Below are 14,745 nucleotides of genomic sequence, written 5' to 3'. Positions count from 1 at the left end.
ATAACGTAAATGCGTCAAAATTCTGAATTTGGCGTATAAGCAGGAAATTATTGGATAATAAATAGTATATGCCTACACAAATGATTATGAGAAACGCTCCTAGGACCAATATTTTGTGGGTCTGTACAAAAAAGGTAATTTGTCTTAACCTACTTTAAATTATTGTAGACCATCGTGTCTGATCTACCAATATTCTTTTAAAATATTTTTTTGCACTCGCAGCTGGATAGCGTTGAATGTTCGACCAGCTGTCACAGCGATGATATTCAATGTCATATCTGTGTTTGTATATTTATGTTGGCCTATTATACTTAATTAAAACGAATGTAGACTTTTAGTACAGAGAGATTGGTTGCTTTTCCAACCTTTACAAAGATTAAGGAGTTGACAGGAATGCTAAATTTGAGTTGAACAAGAATATAGATAAAATCTGTTTGAACTTTGAGAGAACCCGAAAAAACCCTGTCGAACAAAATAAAAATAAAACTGGGACAAAACAACGACGGTTCTCTCGGTACTTTGAGTTCTCGCGATATTATTCTACCAAGTCCGCTTTTAAAACCAAAACAAATGGTCTTCGGCAAGTTTTTTGGAAGAAAAAAACTAAAAGGGGTAGTCAGTCCTCATTTACTTATTCAGCAATTGCATATGGGATTATAGACTGCAACATACATATTTTCCTTGGAATGTAACTCGAAGAGGTAATCCACACTCACTCATGTTTATGTGTTGGCTAGCGCTAGCCGAGGTAGCTCTGTAGGCTGTCTATAGTTTATATAACATTACTGTTAATCTTGTTTGTAATAACGTTACGTTTCAAGATTGCACTTTACTTTAATTTGCTGTTATATTGTTTCCACCGTGGATCGTTGCTATGACTGGTGTGTTGCCTCTCAAAATAGTGTTTGAAAAGCTCAATATCGCCCTTGCTCATTTCTGAACACAAGTTTCTGCTAATATTTTAAAACCCATCAATGCTATGATCTGCAGACGGTGGGAACGGGGCTTTCCGTTTGTTTTTTGTATTTTACTTGTCTAATTTTGTATCTCCAACCGGAAACTGAATGTATATTCGCTACCATAGTGGGCTGAATCGAATGGCCTTTTGGTGACATAAACTGCTTTACCGTTTGTTATATTGCCAATGCAAGAGCAGGCAAACATCGGTGATCTGCCCACTAGATTCGTTATTCTGTCAGGGGAACTGACACAGTGTGTGAATGTAGCAGATGTTTTGAAGCCTAATCCTCTCCATGCCTTATCTGGCTTCCCGATAATCATCAAGCTTGTTTAGAGAATTGCATGGCCGATGTGGTCCACTTCACACAACTTGGAACCTGAACATTGAATTAGAGGGAAACAATGCGCGGTTAACCCAGGTTAAACGACTTTAATCGTGTTTGAATGTGAGAGGGATGACCTGTTTGTATTGCCCTGCCGGCTGGTGAAACCATGGTCAAACAGTCCCCTAGTGTCGCAAAGACGCCATTGCCCTGGCTCGTAGTAGTACTATAATAATATAGTAATAATAGTAAGTTCCTGCAATACCAGAGGCAGAAGTTTAGGCAGGTACTAGGTAGGGATGATTAAGTTTAAATATTATACTATGGATGGTTAAGTTAGAATTGGTTAAAGTTTAAGTGTTAGGTTAGAAATGGTTAATATTGGGTTTTTAGAGATGGTTATGTTTAGGTATTAGGTTAGGGATGGTTATGGTTAATGCAAGTTAACGTATTTTAAAATATGGATACGTTTACGTATAAGGGTTACTAGGTTTTGTGTTTCATCAAGTTTTAATGAACCACTTAGATTTTTCGCCATCCATGGAAAAATAAACGAAATAAATAAATAAATAAATAAATAAAGCAAGCAGTCTTTGAGTGGGGTCCTGAAATGGCAGCCTCCGGTATGCAAGAACGTACTAGTCGGCTCGTGTGGGGTTTCAATGTTTATCTCTTAGGTTAAACTTACAAATGGACCCTACGTTGCTGAAGGAAAAATAGGAAAGTTAAAATAACGTTTCGGTCTCCAATAGGGAAATGTAAAACGTATAGATGCTGGAGTGAGACCAGTGTCTGGCTGTGTTATTTGCGGGCGAACAATATGTATCATCTGAAAGAAAAAAAATGGCCACATCAACCATATAATTTGCAGAGGCACAATGAAATCGGAAGAAGGAGAATAATCTGTCAATGAGCTATATCATTTGCAGACGGCCAATGAGGTCGGGCACTCTACGTCAGCGGATGTGCTCAGTTCGTGCATACATGCCCACATTGCCCCGCCGAGCACGCGGCCATTCATATTTGAAGGTACCAGTGACTCTGAATGGCAAGGGGCGCCTCTCTTTTTCACGCCTCCTTGTCTATCTTTTTTGTTATCGGAATCGGAGACCAGCCTTTGCAGTTGAGGATGCGTAGGAACAGCGAATGAGTTTGGCACAATGGAGTCTGTGAAATAATGCAGAAGTTGGCAAGTAATGAGCGAGGATGCTGAACCTGCTGGCAAGCCCGCTTTGTTCGGAGGAGCACAAGCCTTCTGCGCCGCTGTCATTCCGCAGCTCGTCCCCTGCTGCTTTGTCTTTAGTTTGCCCGGTGATCCTGACTGGTAGGTGGATGACATGCCGCTCTGTACATCGTGTTTTTATTGTCATGTGGTAAGCTTTTAGGATCATTACAAGGCTCCATCACTACTACCTTTGTAATGTTTGAACTTGTATTATAGATACAAATTCAAATGACAAAGATGGCTGTGGTAATTGTATCTTCGTTGACAATATATTTGGATTCATGCTGCACCTTTCTTTCGGTTCAACGCTAGCAGTGTCAGCAGTATAAATATTGAATGGGACCCTTTACTTTCACTGGCACTGCTCACGACCAGTGCTTAAAATAGACTTGGAGCGACATATTTCTTTGCCTGATTTTGCCTAGTGGCTTAATATTGGTTTTATACATTACACCTGTCGTTGGCCGGCTCGGCAGCGAGGTAAAATGTCAAAACATGATATATCATTTTTTTTTGTCCTGAAAAATCTCGCTATCGGTGATTTTGCAACACCTTTTGCAGGATGAGCATACCCCTACCTCCTTTGTTCTTTCTATGACCGATGGAAGAGCACCCGCCTGAGTTCCTGGCAAGCTGCAGGACGCCGCATATGCTATACGATCCGCATTCGGATAGGACAATGAGCGAGTTATTGATATGTCATAACTAGAATCACTTGCCCTACTCATTTGGTGTGTGTGTGTGTGTGTGTGTGTGTGTGTGTGTGTGTGTGTGTGTACTGCTATGGTGACCCTAATCTTCAAGGACACCACCAGTTTGCACAATGGACATCTGGCACTATGATGTGGGGACAGACTATGATGTGGGCACACGGATGGTGGTTGGGGGGAAGATAGAAAAAAAGATTGTCTATAGGTTATCAACAATTGGGTGGCCAAGTGACTGAGTCATTTGCATTTGTTGGTTGAAGACTGCAGCAGATCTTTATTTTTTCTTTGTTTGCCAAGTTCAGTATGTATCTAATTCTAGCAGACATGTCATATAATACCCTATGTTAATCTGGGGGTTGGGCTAGGAGTGTTCATCTTCGATGTTGGACCTTGATGGTTGTTTTTCTGCAGCTAAAAACTTAAATCACGATAATTTACTGATTTTTTTTTTTAAATACAGTAAGATCCAACCTGAAAGGTTGCAACCTGAAAGATTGGATCCATACATTAAGTTAGTAAGCCAGCTATGCATGACATACTTTGAAACACTATGAAAGGCATAGTGTATCTGGACAGTGAGTTGCACAAAGCAATTCAAGGTGGTTTGCATTTATATCAAGTGTGCACTTCTTACTTGTTGTAAAAAGCAAACCAGACTTTGTCTTTGTCTCGTTAAATCAAAACGCGTTACCAAAATACACTGAAAGCGCATTTTTGTAGATATGATTTGATTTATGCAGGCACGTGTTAACCTTGAACCGGTGAGCAATTGATTTATATTGATCTTTCATGATTTGATAGTGAGAGGGATGGGCTTAATTACATGATTGTGTGCTTTAATGTGCCATTTTCCAGTTCATGTCTACATTGTTTGGATTCATGTCTATCCCTGTTGTTGCGAAACGGGTGCCTGTGGAAGATTTAATCGAAGACGGCAAAGATAGTCCTGGCTGTCTGAGTATGCTCATTAGGTGCTCCGTCTTCATTAGGTGTAAAAGCCACATGGATAGCATGGATCACCTTTATTCGCTCCAGTTCCGTCACGTACTGGTTATGGTACTCCAATGGGCATCATCACATTTACAGTCGGAGCCAGAGGCGTTATACATTATATAGGAAATTATCCACACCCTCATTTATCAGGTGCGTGTATGTTTTCATATACAGTGCAAAATCTTACATCTGCATTTCACCACAAGGTTACTCTCTGTGTTTGCATGGGCCTCTATTATGGCTTAAGCTCAACCAACATGAAGTGGGGACATGTGTTTTGCACACTTGTAAGCAGACATACGTCTTTTCAACCTTTGTGGATCTTTGCCATACATTTAAATTATTTTGAATGGTACCTTGCAGCAGGTACAGATGTAGAAGTCGGTCTCTCAGGCCCCCATGTGCTGACAAGGCAGCACCGGTTACTAGCCTGCTCAGGGGTCTCTTAACCAGTCAGGAGGCGAAGCTGCACCAGGCCTCCTATCAACACACGATATTCAATTCCTTCCTGGTTGTATGTGTGCACAAAGGCCTTCCTAAACACGGGCAACAAAACTCTTGAGTAATCTATTTCCTTTCATACAACATTAGTAAATGTTACTACAAATGGAAGTTGGTCATCCGTTGCATTGAGGCATTGGCATGGCGTGCATTCGTGCCTTTTGTGCCAGCCGTTGGCCTGGGGGGTGCAAAGACGACGTGAACCGATCTCCCGTTTGAGTCCGCCTCCACCAGGCCATCACGCGCGACTGAGCAGTATAAAAAAGCCCCCCCCCCCCCCCCTCCTCTCTCCACAGTGAGCAGCATCGTGGCTCGTCCGTTCCGGACCATCCCCACCCACATCAGCATCCCGCCACCGGCATGAGTGCGTACGGAGCGGGCGCGTCCGCGTTCGGCGCGGCCGGAGGCGGCGGCGGCGGCGGCGGCGGCGGCGGCGCTGCGGAGCACTACAGGGAGCACCAGCGGCGGCGCTCCGGCGACCGCTCCCGGGACTCGTCCCACGAGCGCGGAGAGTGCCAGCTCACGCCCTGCATCAGGAACGTCACCTCGCCGACGCGGCAGCACGGTGAGGGGCAGTGGGGCGCATCAGCCCGTTGTGGTTTAGCGATGACCCCTGCGGTGGATTTAGAGCGTGGCTTGAATGATCAGGGCGTATTGGACAAGGAGGAGGCTGGCAATGGGGGTCGAAGTTCGACCCAAGAACCTTTCGGGCGGGTGTTGAACACTATGGCTACTGCTGGACGGCTACGGCATTTCGGGGGGGGTGGAGCTTGTAGAAAGACTGCGAAGAGGGTGTGTAAAAAAAGAAACTCGCGGACTACGGCAGGATTTAATAGCGGGTGCACGCTGGGCAATATATCGATAACTTTAACTTGATGTGAGACTCGAAATAGTTTTTTTGTTTATGGATATCATATCATGACTTTCCCTTTGTTTTAATGGCTGAATTACGGAGAAGTGATGTTGGTTTCTGAACTCACCAGAGTTGGAAAATCAATTATTTGCCATAACCAACTTAGTCATTGAGTCCACATGGCCTAGGTTATTTATCAAAATCATTGTGTAAATGTTTGTTGAAAACACAGTCATCCCTACAGTATGGTCTCAGTATTGAGTAGTATTTGGTCCAAGATGCAGATATTTATTTGATCCATTCCACCGAGCCCTACCACCTACACGCTCCCACGTGTCGACGCGTCTCTCTGGTCTCTTCCAGACCGCGAGCGCGGCGACGGAGGCTCCTCCTCCCGGTCGTCCAGCCCCCGGCCCCCCAGGGCCCCGCTGCCCTTCTCCCCCATCGGAGGAGCCCTGATGGGCGTGCTGCCCCACCCCAAACCCCTGGGCGTGTCCCTCGCCCACGGGCCTTGCGACATGATCTACGTGTACGACGTGGGCCCTAAGGAGGGCCCGCGCGGCGCGCTGCGCGCCGGAGAGAGGGTCACGCTCATCGTGGACAACACCCGATTCGTGGTGGACCCCGCCATCTTCACGGCCCAGCCCAACACCATGCTGGGCAGGTGAGGGTCCAGCGTGGGGGTCCCCCGTGTGTCCCGACAGATGGAGACCCTCACTGCCTTTCGATATGCATGATGCATGTATACAACAGCCTGATGGGATGTGACATGTAGACCCCCACTTTTGTCCTTTTTCCTTGCGTCTAAGGCCGTCGTGATCAGTTTAAGATTTGATGTGTAGGCAGATGATCTCAGCAGAGATGATTATTGATAATTGATTGGTTTTGAGTTATTTCATGTTCCAATGTTGCAGAGATGCAATAACACAAGGCATTGATCTCTCACGTTTACTCCTTTTTCTGTAGGATGTTTGGTTCTGGGCGAGATCATAACTTCACACGACCCAATGAGAAAGGAGAGTTTGAGGTTGCGGATGGAATCAGCTCCACAGTCTTCAGGGCTATACTGGTAAGATGGAGAGCTTTGACCTCATTCCTTTTCACAAGGAATTTATTTGAATGTTTTCATACTTTTTGCAGTGCTTTATTTGTATTATGCATTTCCTCACTCTTTCTCTTACTCTTAATACCTACCTGTCTCACCCATTGCCTCCATGTATTTATTTTGTTATGTTCCATGTGGTGTAGCACACATCATTCTGTGATTGGATGCTTGTTCCGTGAGACACACCCACTGTTCCTGAAACACCTCATTCCTTCCTTCCTTCCTTCCTTCCTTTGTTATTTTCTGATTTCAATGCTGTTGGAAGGACAACATATCAAATCAAATGGAGATTGAGAATTACATTGTTGTATACTCCAACACAGAATTTGTATTGTCTGTAACAGACAATACTCCTTGTCTATTCCTGCTGTGAGGGAGCAAAATGTCAAGTGCTCATCTAGTGTCTTTTTGAATGTTGACAGTGCAGCTTTTCAATCTGGTTGCCTCCCGGTGTTTCCACTACAAACTCAGCAGGTACTATGCAGGGTTAGTGTTTGCCCTTTTTCTCCTTTTTCTTTTTTTCTTGTTGAAGGTTGATGGTTGCAACAACATTGCGTAATATACCGATAGCTCCTTTGATTTGAATGTCTTTCTTCTTTCGCTCGTGCATTCATATCTACATTCTGTGGTGTCAAGATCACGACTGTGGACTTGACTGAAGTGCACTGGCGAAGTGGACAAAACATACAGACATTGGCAGGCGTCTAATCCCAGGATAAGTCTTACCGTTTCGGCAGGGCTTGGCAATAGAGCCACCTTTGGTGTTTTTCTGGAGACTCATCTGTTCATTCAAGTCAGCTGGTTCAGGGTAAGGACCCAAAAAGAAAATGAAAATGTCCTTTGTACATGGCTGAATGTCTGCTTTCTGTTGGCATAAAGGAGTAATGATCCTCACTGTAGGAATTGCGAAACTCTGAATATTTAACATGGAAATGTAATCCTAACGATTAATTCTGAGTGAAAGTGTTCCCAGTGGCCATTTCTGGTCTGTTCGTGACGCAGCTGAAAAGGTTCGACAAGCTGCTCGCTGTCCAACGGCTGCTGGTAATAATTAGCGGTGGTATTAATAACTCCATTTGATCATGTTGGCTCCTGGATCAGGTGCTCCCCACAATTCTAACCGGGTTACCCGTCGTCAGCGAGGTTAACCCCTACAATGTAATCACAAGAGGTGGCCCCACCCCATCTGAAACACTGGTTATTGTTTTCGTCCTGGTTAATTTTCTGAAATCTGTGCATGGTGTCACAATCGGGTTACTGACCGATCTGACATGACCAGATGTGTTCTACAGTCATTATATTACCCTGGTTGTTTTGTGGTGTACCCGCAGTTTGTTTTGGGTTTCCAATTCATCTAGAATAGCAGTGGCAATAGATCAGCCAACCCTGATACCGCTCTGAGGGAAGGAGAATCACCCTAATCAGTGGGCGTGTATAATAACCATGCTAGGAAGAGCTACACTGTTCAGCTGCAGAACGGCTACCTGTTAATTTACTATGATGTGCGTGTACCGGGGATCAGTATTTAATATTGGCGTGCGCCGTGTTTTCACAACGCTACGTAGGCAATGACGCAGATGATGCGATCACATGGTAGTCCTTACGCAGAGGTTTTATTCTGATCCCTTTATTGAGTAGTATAATCTAGCAGGAAGGGTTGAGGAGCAGGAGGTGTTTCAATTAGAGTTGTACATTTCTGCAACGCAACATGTAAACAAGCCATGCAGCACGGTCATAATGGAGAATCTGTTGCCTATTGGCTTCCGTTGGCTCGATTCACCATCGCGCTTCTCCCTGCTCTGTTCCCCTCCTCTCTCTGCATTCTCACTCAACCTCCGCCCCCACCACACACTCTCTCTCCTCTTGCCCGCTCACTCACTCTTGCTCTCTTGTGTGTGCGTGTGTGTGCGTGTGCGTGCGTGTGTGTGTGTGTGTGTGTGTGTGTTCCGGCGGCGTTACTAATGGCGCTGTCTTTTCCCCTCTCCCGTGCATGTGTGAACGACCTCGGTGCTCCCGTACCTCCGCGTGGTGTTTTCCGTTTTGTGTCGTGCGTGTGTCCGTGTGTGCGTGTGTGCTTGCCGTATGCCTGCGTCTGTGCGTGGGTCCGTGCGCCGGGCCAACATGGCAGGATTACTACAAGTCTGGGATAATCCGCTGCCCGGATGGCGTCTCCATCCCCGAGCTGAGGGAGGCGTGTGACTACCTCTGCATCTCCTTCAACTACAGCACCATCAAGTGCAGAGACCTCAGTGAGTACCGGCGAACAAAGTTGTTGCTCGGAGGACCCTTAGCCCCTCCCCCCACTCACCCAGCACGCTCATCATCGACACCGAAGGGATAGCATGTAGTGGCTCCGTGTTCGCCATGTAGCGGGCTAAGATAAACACTGGGGTGAGTTGTTGTGGTTATGTAACACGTGTTTGTTGTTGACGTATTTAACACGGGCGTTAATCACTTTTCTAAGATGATGATTCCATGGAAGCGAGCAACCGATAGTCACGATGGTGAATTATTCACTAGATGGTAAGCAGAGCTCAGGGGATGCTGTGTGTGTTTAAACGCGCCTACATAGTGAAGTTATTTTTAGCTGTTTCGATCCTTCCGTAGAGATGATGCGAGGCAGGGCTCATCCCGCTACTGTGGTTTGAGTCCGAGACGAGGCAGACCACGATCCCTGACGCCATTGTTTTCTTCGTACTGCTCTGTTACACAGTGCTTGTGTGTGTGTGTGTGTGTGTGTGTGTGTGTGTGTGTGTGTGTGTGTGCGTGTGTGTGTGTGTGTGTGTGCAGCAGCCTGTTTGTTTCTGTGGCTGTACCAGTGGACAGGGGCGTAAGTAGGAGGAGGAGGAGCTGTACCCTGCTAAGCTGTGTGTGTGTGTGTGTGTGTGTGTGTGTGTGTGTGTGTGTGTGTGTGTGTGTGTGTGTGTGTGTGTGTGTGTGTGTGTGTGTGTGTGTGTGTGTGTGTGTGCGCGCGTGTGTGCTAAGTAGGTCATGATTAGCTGTGAGAATTACTCTCTCCGCAGCGAAGCTTGTTGACCCTAACAGAGTGTGTTTGTTTTACTGTGGTGGATATTTTGTGCTATAAGGGTTTTTCTGCTTTTTTTTAAATATATATATTTGATTGTTCCCAATTCCTCTATCCATTTCTGTATTTGCTTCATATTAACACGTCTGTAGAATTTGTTAACATTCCCAATAAGACTGAACCCTCAAACAAGGAAGTTCACGGAAGTAGTACAAGTACTATGTGGTAGTAGTACGTGCTAAGTGTCCATTTGACCGGATGATGGAGGTTTAAACGTGGCCGTAATCGCTGAATTCTCTGAAACCAAACAAAGAGCAGTGGTGTTGCAGCATTAGCCACCCTGCCTCTCTGAATGCCTCCTTCCGTAAAGAAAAGATAACCGAACAACGTCCAAGTTCAGCATGCTTTTCACCGCCACAGCTAGGCTGGAGCTAATCAGGGCATTGAAGTGTATCACAAGCCTTTTGCATGGAAGCGTTCAAAGAACCGGCAATCGTCGTCAATTCCTGGAACCCCCCCCCCCCCGGTCCCTCCAGGACCACCAATCTCTAACAGCCGGTCTCTTATACTCCCCCCCCCCCACCCCCCTCCCCCCAGGCGCCCTGATGCATGAGCTGTCCAACGACGGGGCGCGGCGTCAGTTCGAGTGCTACCTGGAGGAGATGGTGCTTCCGCTGATGGTGGCCAGCGCCCAGAGCGGCGAGCGCGAGTGTCACGTGGTGGTGCTCACGGACGACGACGTGGTGGACTGGGACGAGGAGTACCCGCCCCAGATGGGAGAGGAGTACTCTCAGAGTGAGTGGGGCTTCCCGCTTGGTGGTGGCACTCTCCCGGGAGGATGGACGTGCCCTACCAGGAGTTGACATTAGGAGAGTAGACGGTGTTAGAGTGAAGCATCGTTCTACTGATTGAGTTACTGCCGTCTTGTGTGTGTGTGTGTGTGTGTGTGTGTGTGTGTGTGTGTGTGTGTGTGTGTGTGTGTGTGTGTGTGTGTGTGTGTGTGTGTGTGTGTGTGTGAGGGAAAGATACACATTTTGCCTCCTGTGGGAGTAGACTTTTCTAGTAAAGGCGGAAATCTTCGTACCTAATCTATGTCACCTTTTCACTGCACATTTTTAATTTGAAACCAAACTAAACCCCTCCGCCTTAACCCAGGGACATTTTTTCGCTCTTTATCATTTTGCTGTTTGGAGTGAAATCTAATTTACAAAAAGTGATGACTGCAGTAGAAAATAAGTTCATGATGCAGGTTTAAATAGTGCCATAAAAGCAAATTAAATTTCCATGGTCACACAATTATGCCCTCAAGCTTTTCCCACAGAATGAAAGGGAACAACATAAATCAAACCATCGCCAGAATAAAACGTTCACTATAAACCAACATACCCACTGGGTAGAACCAGCGGTTCAACGGAGAATGTGGTGGAGGATGTTTTAAAGAGTTGCTTCTCTTCCTGTGTTGTCCCCAGTCATCTACAGCACCAAGCTGTACCGCTTCTTCAAGTACATCGAGAACCGCGACGTGGCCAAGTCTGTGCTCAAGGACAGAGGCCTGAAGAAGATCCGGCTGGGCATAGAAGGTGCCAACAAACGCACGCACACTGCTTCATTTATTCCTAGAAGAGACACTAAAACCGTGCTTACAATTTTGCCATTCCCTTGCTACAGTGATTAACCTTTCATAGATATTTACAGCGAATCGCTTTTTAAACTAAAATGATCCAGATTGGCCAGATGGTGGCACTATATTGCAGAACGTTCATGTATTAATCTAGCCGTGGTCATTGGACCGGATTTTCCCCTGGCGCTGATTCTCTGAGATGGGTTTGGTTCGAGCATAAAATCTGCCACGCCCTCCTATTAACCTTCATGTGAAGCCATTGCGACACACCTTCATACCGCAAAGAACGGCTCATCCCTCCCCACTCAGCAGACCAGCATTCGGCTCCGTCTCCCCCGGCTCTGGAACAGCTCACTACACCCCCCCCCCCCCCACTCTGGCTTCCTGTAAAACAGGCGTTTTCACCTTAATAACATCACCTTATCCGATTGATGGGATAGTCCCCAACGTAAAGGTGCTATGCAGACAAAGTGCGTGGTATGATTGTATCTCCATTCGTGTCGGCACAAGATTAAAATGCTTGCGTGTCCCCGTGCACATTTCATCTTTGCATCCCATTTCATGTTTTGCCGTAACATTATTTCTTTGTGTGTGTTCTAATTGCTCCGCCCCCAGGCTACCCCACCTACAAGGAGAAGGTGAAGCGCCGACCCGGGGGTCGGCCGGAGGTCATCTACAACTACGTCCAGCGGCCCTTCATCCGCATGTCCTGGGAGAAGGAGGAGGGCAAGAGCCGCCACGTGGACTTCCAGTGCGTCAAGTCCAAGTCCACCACCAACCTGGCGGCCGCGGCCGCCGACATCCCCCAGGACCAGCTGGTGGTCCTGCAGCCCTCCGGGCCCCCGGTGGACGAGCTGGACACCCTGCCGGGGCACCACCCGCCCCTGCCCCCGCCGCTGCCCCCCCCGGGCTCTGAGAGCCTTTACCTCCACCGGCGGGGGCCGGGCTACGACGCGGCCTCGGTGGGCCTCCAGCCCCCGGCCTCGCTGCTCCAGCCCGCCAGCCCAGAGGCCGGAGGCGCGGCCGCCCACCCCCCGGTGCACGCTCACGACATGGGCAGCCACCACCACCACCAGCCCCAGGCTGCAGAAGGCCCCGGCCTGCTGCCACACCCCCTGGCTGGCAGTAGCCAACAGCAACAGCAACACAGCCCCAACCCCCCCTCTCAGTCGGCCTACCACTATGAGCCGGACCCTGACTCTCCGTCACCCTCTGCATGAAACGGACTACCCCTCCAACCCCCCACCCCCACGTCCCCCCATTGCGCCTGGCCGTCGGCCCTTTTGCCTTCTCTTGCACACATGCGACCTCAAAGCAGAAAGACTGTTGAGAGGAATTAGCACTTGACACACGCCGCAGCCGACGGATCAAAGCACAGTACGCACATGGAAAACCCCCACCCTATGTTTTATTCGTGCCGACTTTTTTTACCGACCAAAGGAGATGTTTTTGGCAGCATTGTTTGTATGTCCACACAGGAAGGAGAAAGCTCCTCAGATTAGGATTCGATATTACCTGGGATATGCGTCTGCATGTAAGTAGTACTTCAGAATTAGGATGCTGTGATACTCTGGATATGCGTGTTCATGTCGGTAGATGGGGGTGGATACGCAACACCGTACCTTACACTGAGGAGATTACGTTGCTGTTCGACAGTTCGCTGAATGGGATGGTTCACTTTTCTATTCCAAGTTTTCGACACATGGCCACCCTTCTTTAGACGGCTTTCATTGGCCTACACCCCAGAAACTCATGTTGGCATGTTTTCCAAATGCTTTTTTATGCTCACCAAGAGATAATGTAGTTATTTAATTCACTGAAACATAAATCAGCCTTATGTTTGGGGACAGACAGATACACACATTGTAGTAGTAAAATGCTGTTTTCACTTGGGTCACAACAAGACTACCAATTAGTTCCTCCATAGTGTCCAGTAAAACTCGGAGCGTGTCGACATGGCGTGACATATCTAGCTAGGATATCAAAATGTTTCATTTTACTGACAAGCTGAGAGGATATTGAGTAATCTCTAGTTCCTAGACAGGTAAAAAGCCAAATTAATGTTTGTGGTGAAAAATTTGAAGCCATGTGCTCATGAAAGGAGCAAACAATATAGATGTGAATAATTTGCTGCTATCGTACTCATGAAATAAAATAAGTGATTCTATGTTTGAACCTTCTCTTAAAATAATAGCATTTAGTGAGAAAACAGACAGTACACTAACTGGCTCAACGACAGAAACCTATTTTTATTTGAAAAATATTTGACGGCAGATACATTACACATCATACACATATATATATATATTTGCATAAAGTATACTCTCAACAAATTTAAAGATCTGATACATTACTGTGGGGTGGGAAAGAGGCAGTATATTAACAAGGGTACATCTTGTTGGTTGTGTGTAGTGTGAAAGCATTGCGAGAGAACTGTTAAATCAGAGACAAGGAGATGCAGCATCACCAGCAAGTGTGTGAGGACGCCGGCAACAATCACCTGTTGAACATTATACAGACCCCGTTCAAACGCATTCAGTCAATACTTCTCTAACCTGGTTAAGAAGCATTTGTTGAAACACATTTTTGATTCTTTAAGAATAAAAACACATTTTTTTTTAAGTCTGTTCAGTTACATCGTTGCAAGGTGAAAAAGATGGTAATGATTTTTGTCGAACAAAAAATGTTTTTTGACCGGTACTTGTAGCATTGTATACCATTTATAAGAGGTAGAAAAACTGTACAATATTACAACAATATCGATTTAAATCAAATTAAGTGAAAACATTGAAAGCATTTTATTCAATATCTCACTGATTCAATTCACGTCACCTTGAAGTTAATATTTGAGTGAACTTTGAGGAAATTTGACATGGCAAATTTGTCCTTTTCTACCACCATGGATACCAATCTGATGAGACAGAAGTGAAAAAGGCATGCGGGTTTCATTTGACCCTAAATGTAGCTTCGGCCTCAGTCCTGTTCTATATGGGATGGATTCTAAGTGACTACCTTTGATAGTCGATAGTCATGCAGGGGGATTAGAACATAGAGATTCTGATTTAACTCTAGATATTCCGAGCATATGGTTATATTGGCAAATACAAATTTACAATTTGAAAAGGGAACACAGAAATTAAGAAATATTTTCAGATGCTCATAAATGTCCCTTCTGATTATGATTCTTGTGGGATTAAAATTTACCAACAAATAAGATCACTAAAAGAGGTATCACGTTCAGGTTACATTTTTTTATATTTTGACTAATAATCTTAACTTCCAAATAAACACATTTTCAACCTGGCCAAAGCATACAAGCTGTTAGAAATTGCCTTCCATTTAAAAAAACGCATTCAGTTTGGAAGAACAATCTGTTCTAGGATGATTTCTTCATCCTTGTTCCCTTCCCACGAGAACAACTGTTAGGGA

At 46.0% G+C, this 14,745-nt stretch overlaps 1 protein-coding gene across 2 annotated transcripts; it reads left to right on the top strand.

Annotated features, from left to right (window-relative positions):
* The first annotated feature begins 553 nt into the window (after positions 1–553).
* LOC307080714 (BTB/POZ domain-containing protein 10-like) lies at positions 554–14,654 on the top strand. 2 transcript variants are annotated; one of them, XM_079743553.1, is made up of 8 exons: positions 554–701; positions 5,009–5,277; positions 5,929–6,229; positions 6,532–6,634; positions 8,799–8,919; positions 10,293–10,490; positions 11,165–11,275; positions 11,932–14,654. In XM_079743553.1, exons 2-8 carry the CDS (start codon positions 5,073–5,075, stop codon positions 12,534–12,536), a joined length of 1,644 nt encoding a protein of 547 aa, XP_079599679.1. In that variant the 5' UTR covers positions 554–701; positions 5,009–5,072; the 3' UTR covers positions 12,537–14,654. The 2 variants fall into 2 exon arrangements, with proteins under 2 accessions (XP_079599679.1, XP_079599680.1); XM_079743554.1 differs by lacking the exons at positions 554–701; positions 5,929–6,229 and having other exon boundaries at positions 5,148–5,277.
* The last annotated feature ends 91 nt before the right edge of the window (positions 14,655–14,745 follow it).

Source organism: Pollachius pollachius, assembly GCF_949987615.1.
Source record: "Pollachius pollachius genome assembly, chromosome: 9".
In the NCBI taxonomy this organism is placed as follows: domain Eukaryota; kingdom Metazoa; phylum Chordata; class Actinopteri; order Gadiformes; family Gadidae; genus Pollachius; species Pollachius pollachius.
This window is presented reverse-complemented; position numbering and strand designations above follow the sequence as displayed.

Coding starts and splice junctions, on each gene's coding strand:
- LOC307080714 (XM_079743553.1), top strand. CDS start 5,073: ATGAGTGCGTACGGAGCGGGCGCGTCCGCGTTCGGCGCGGCCGGAGGC. Junction 6,635..8,798: donor CAGTCTTCAGGGCTATACTG/GTAAGATGGAGA, acceptor CCAACATGGCAG/GATTACTACAAGTCTGGGAT. Junction 8,920..10,292: donor CATCAAGTGCAGAGACCTCA/GTGAGTACCGGC, acceptor CCCTCCCCCCAG/GCGCCCTGATGCATGAGCTG.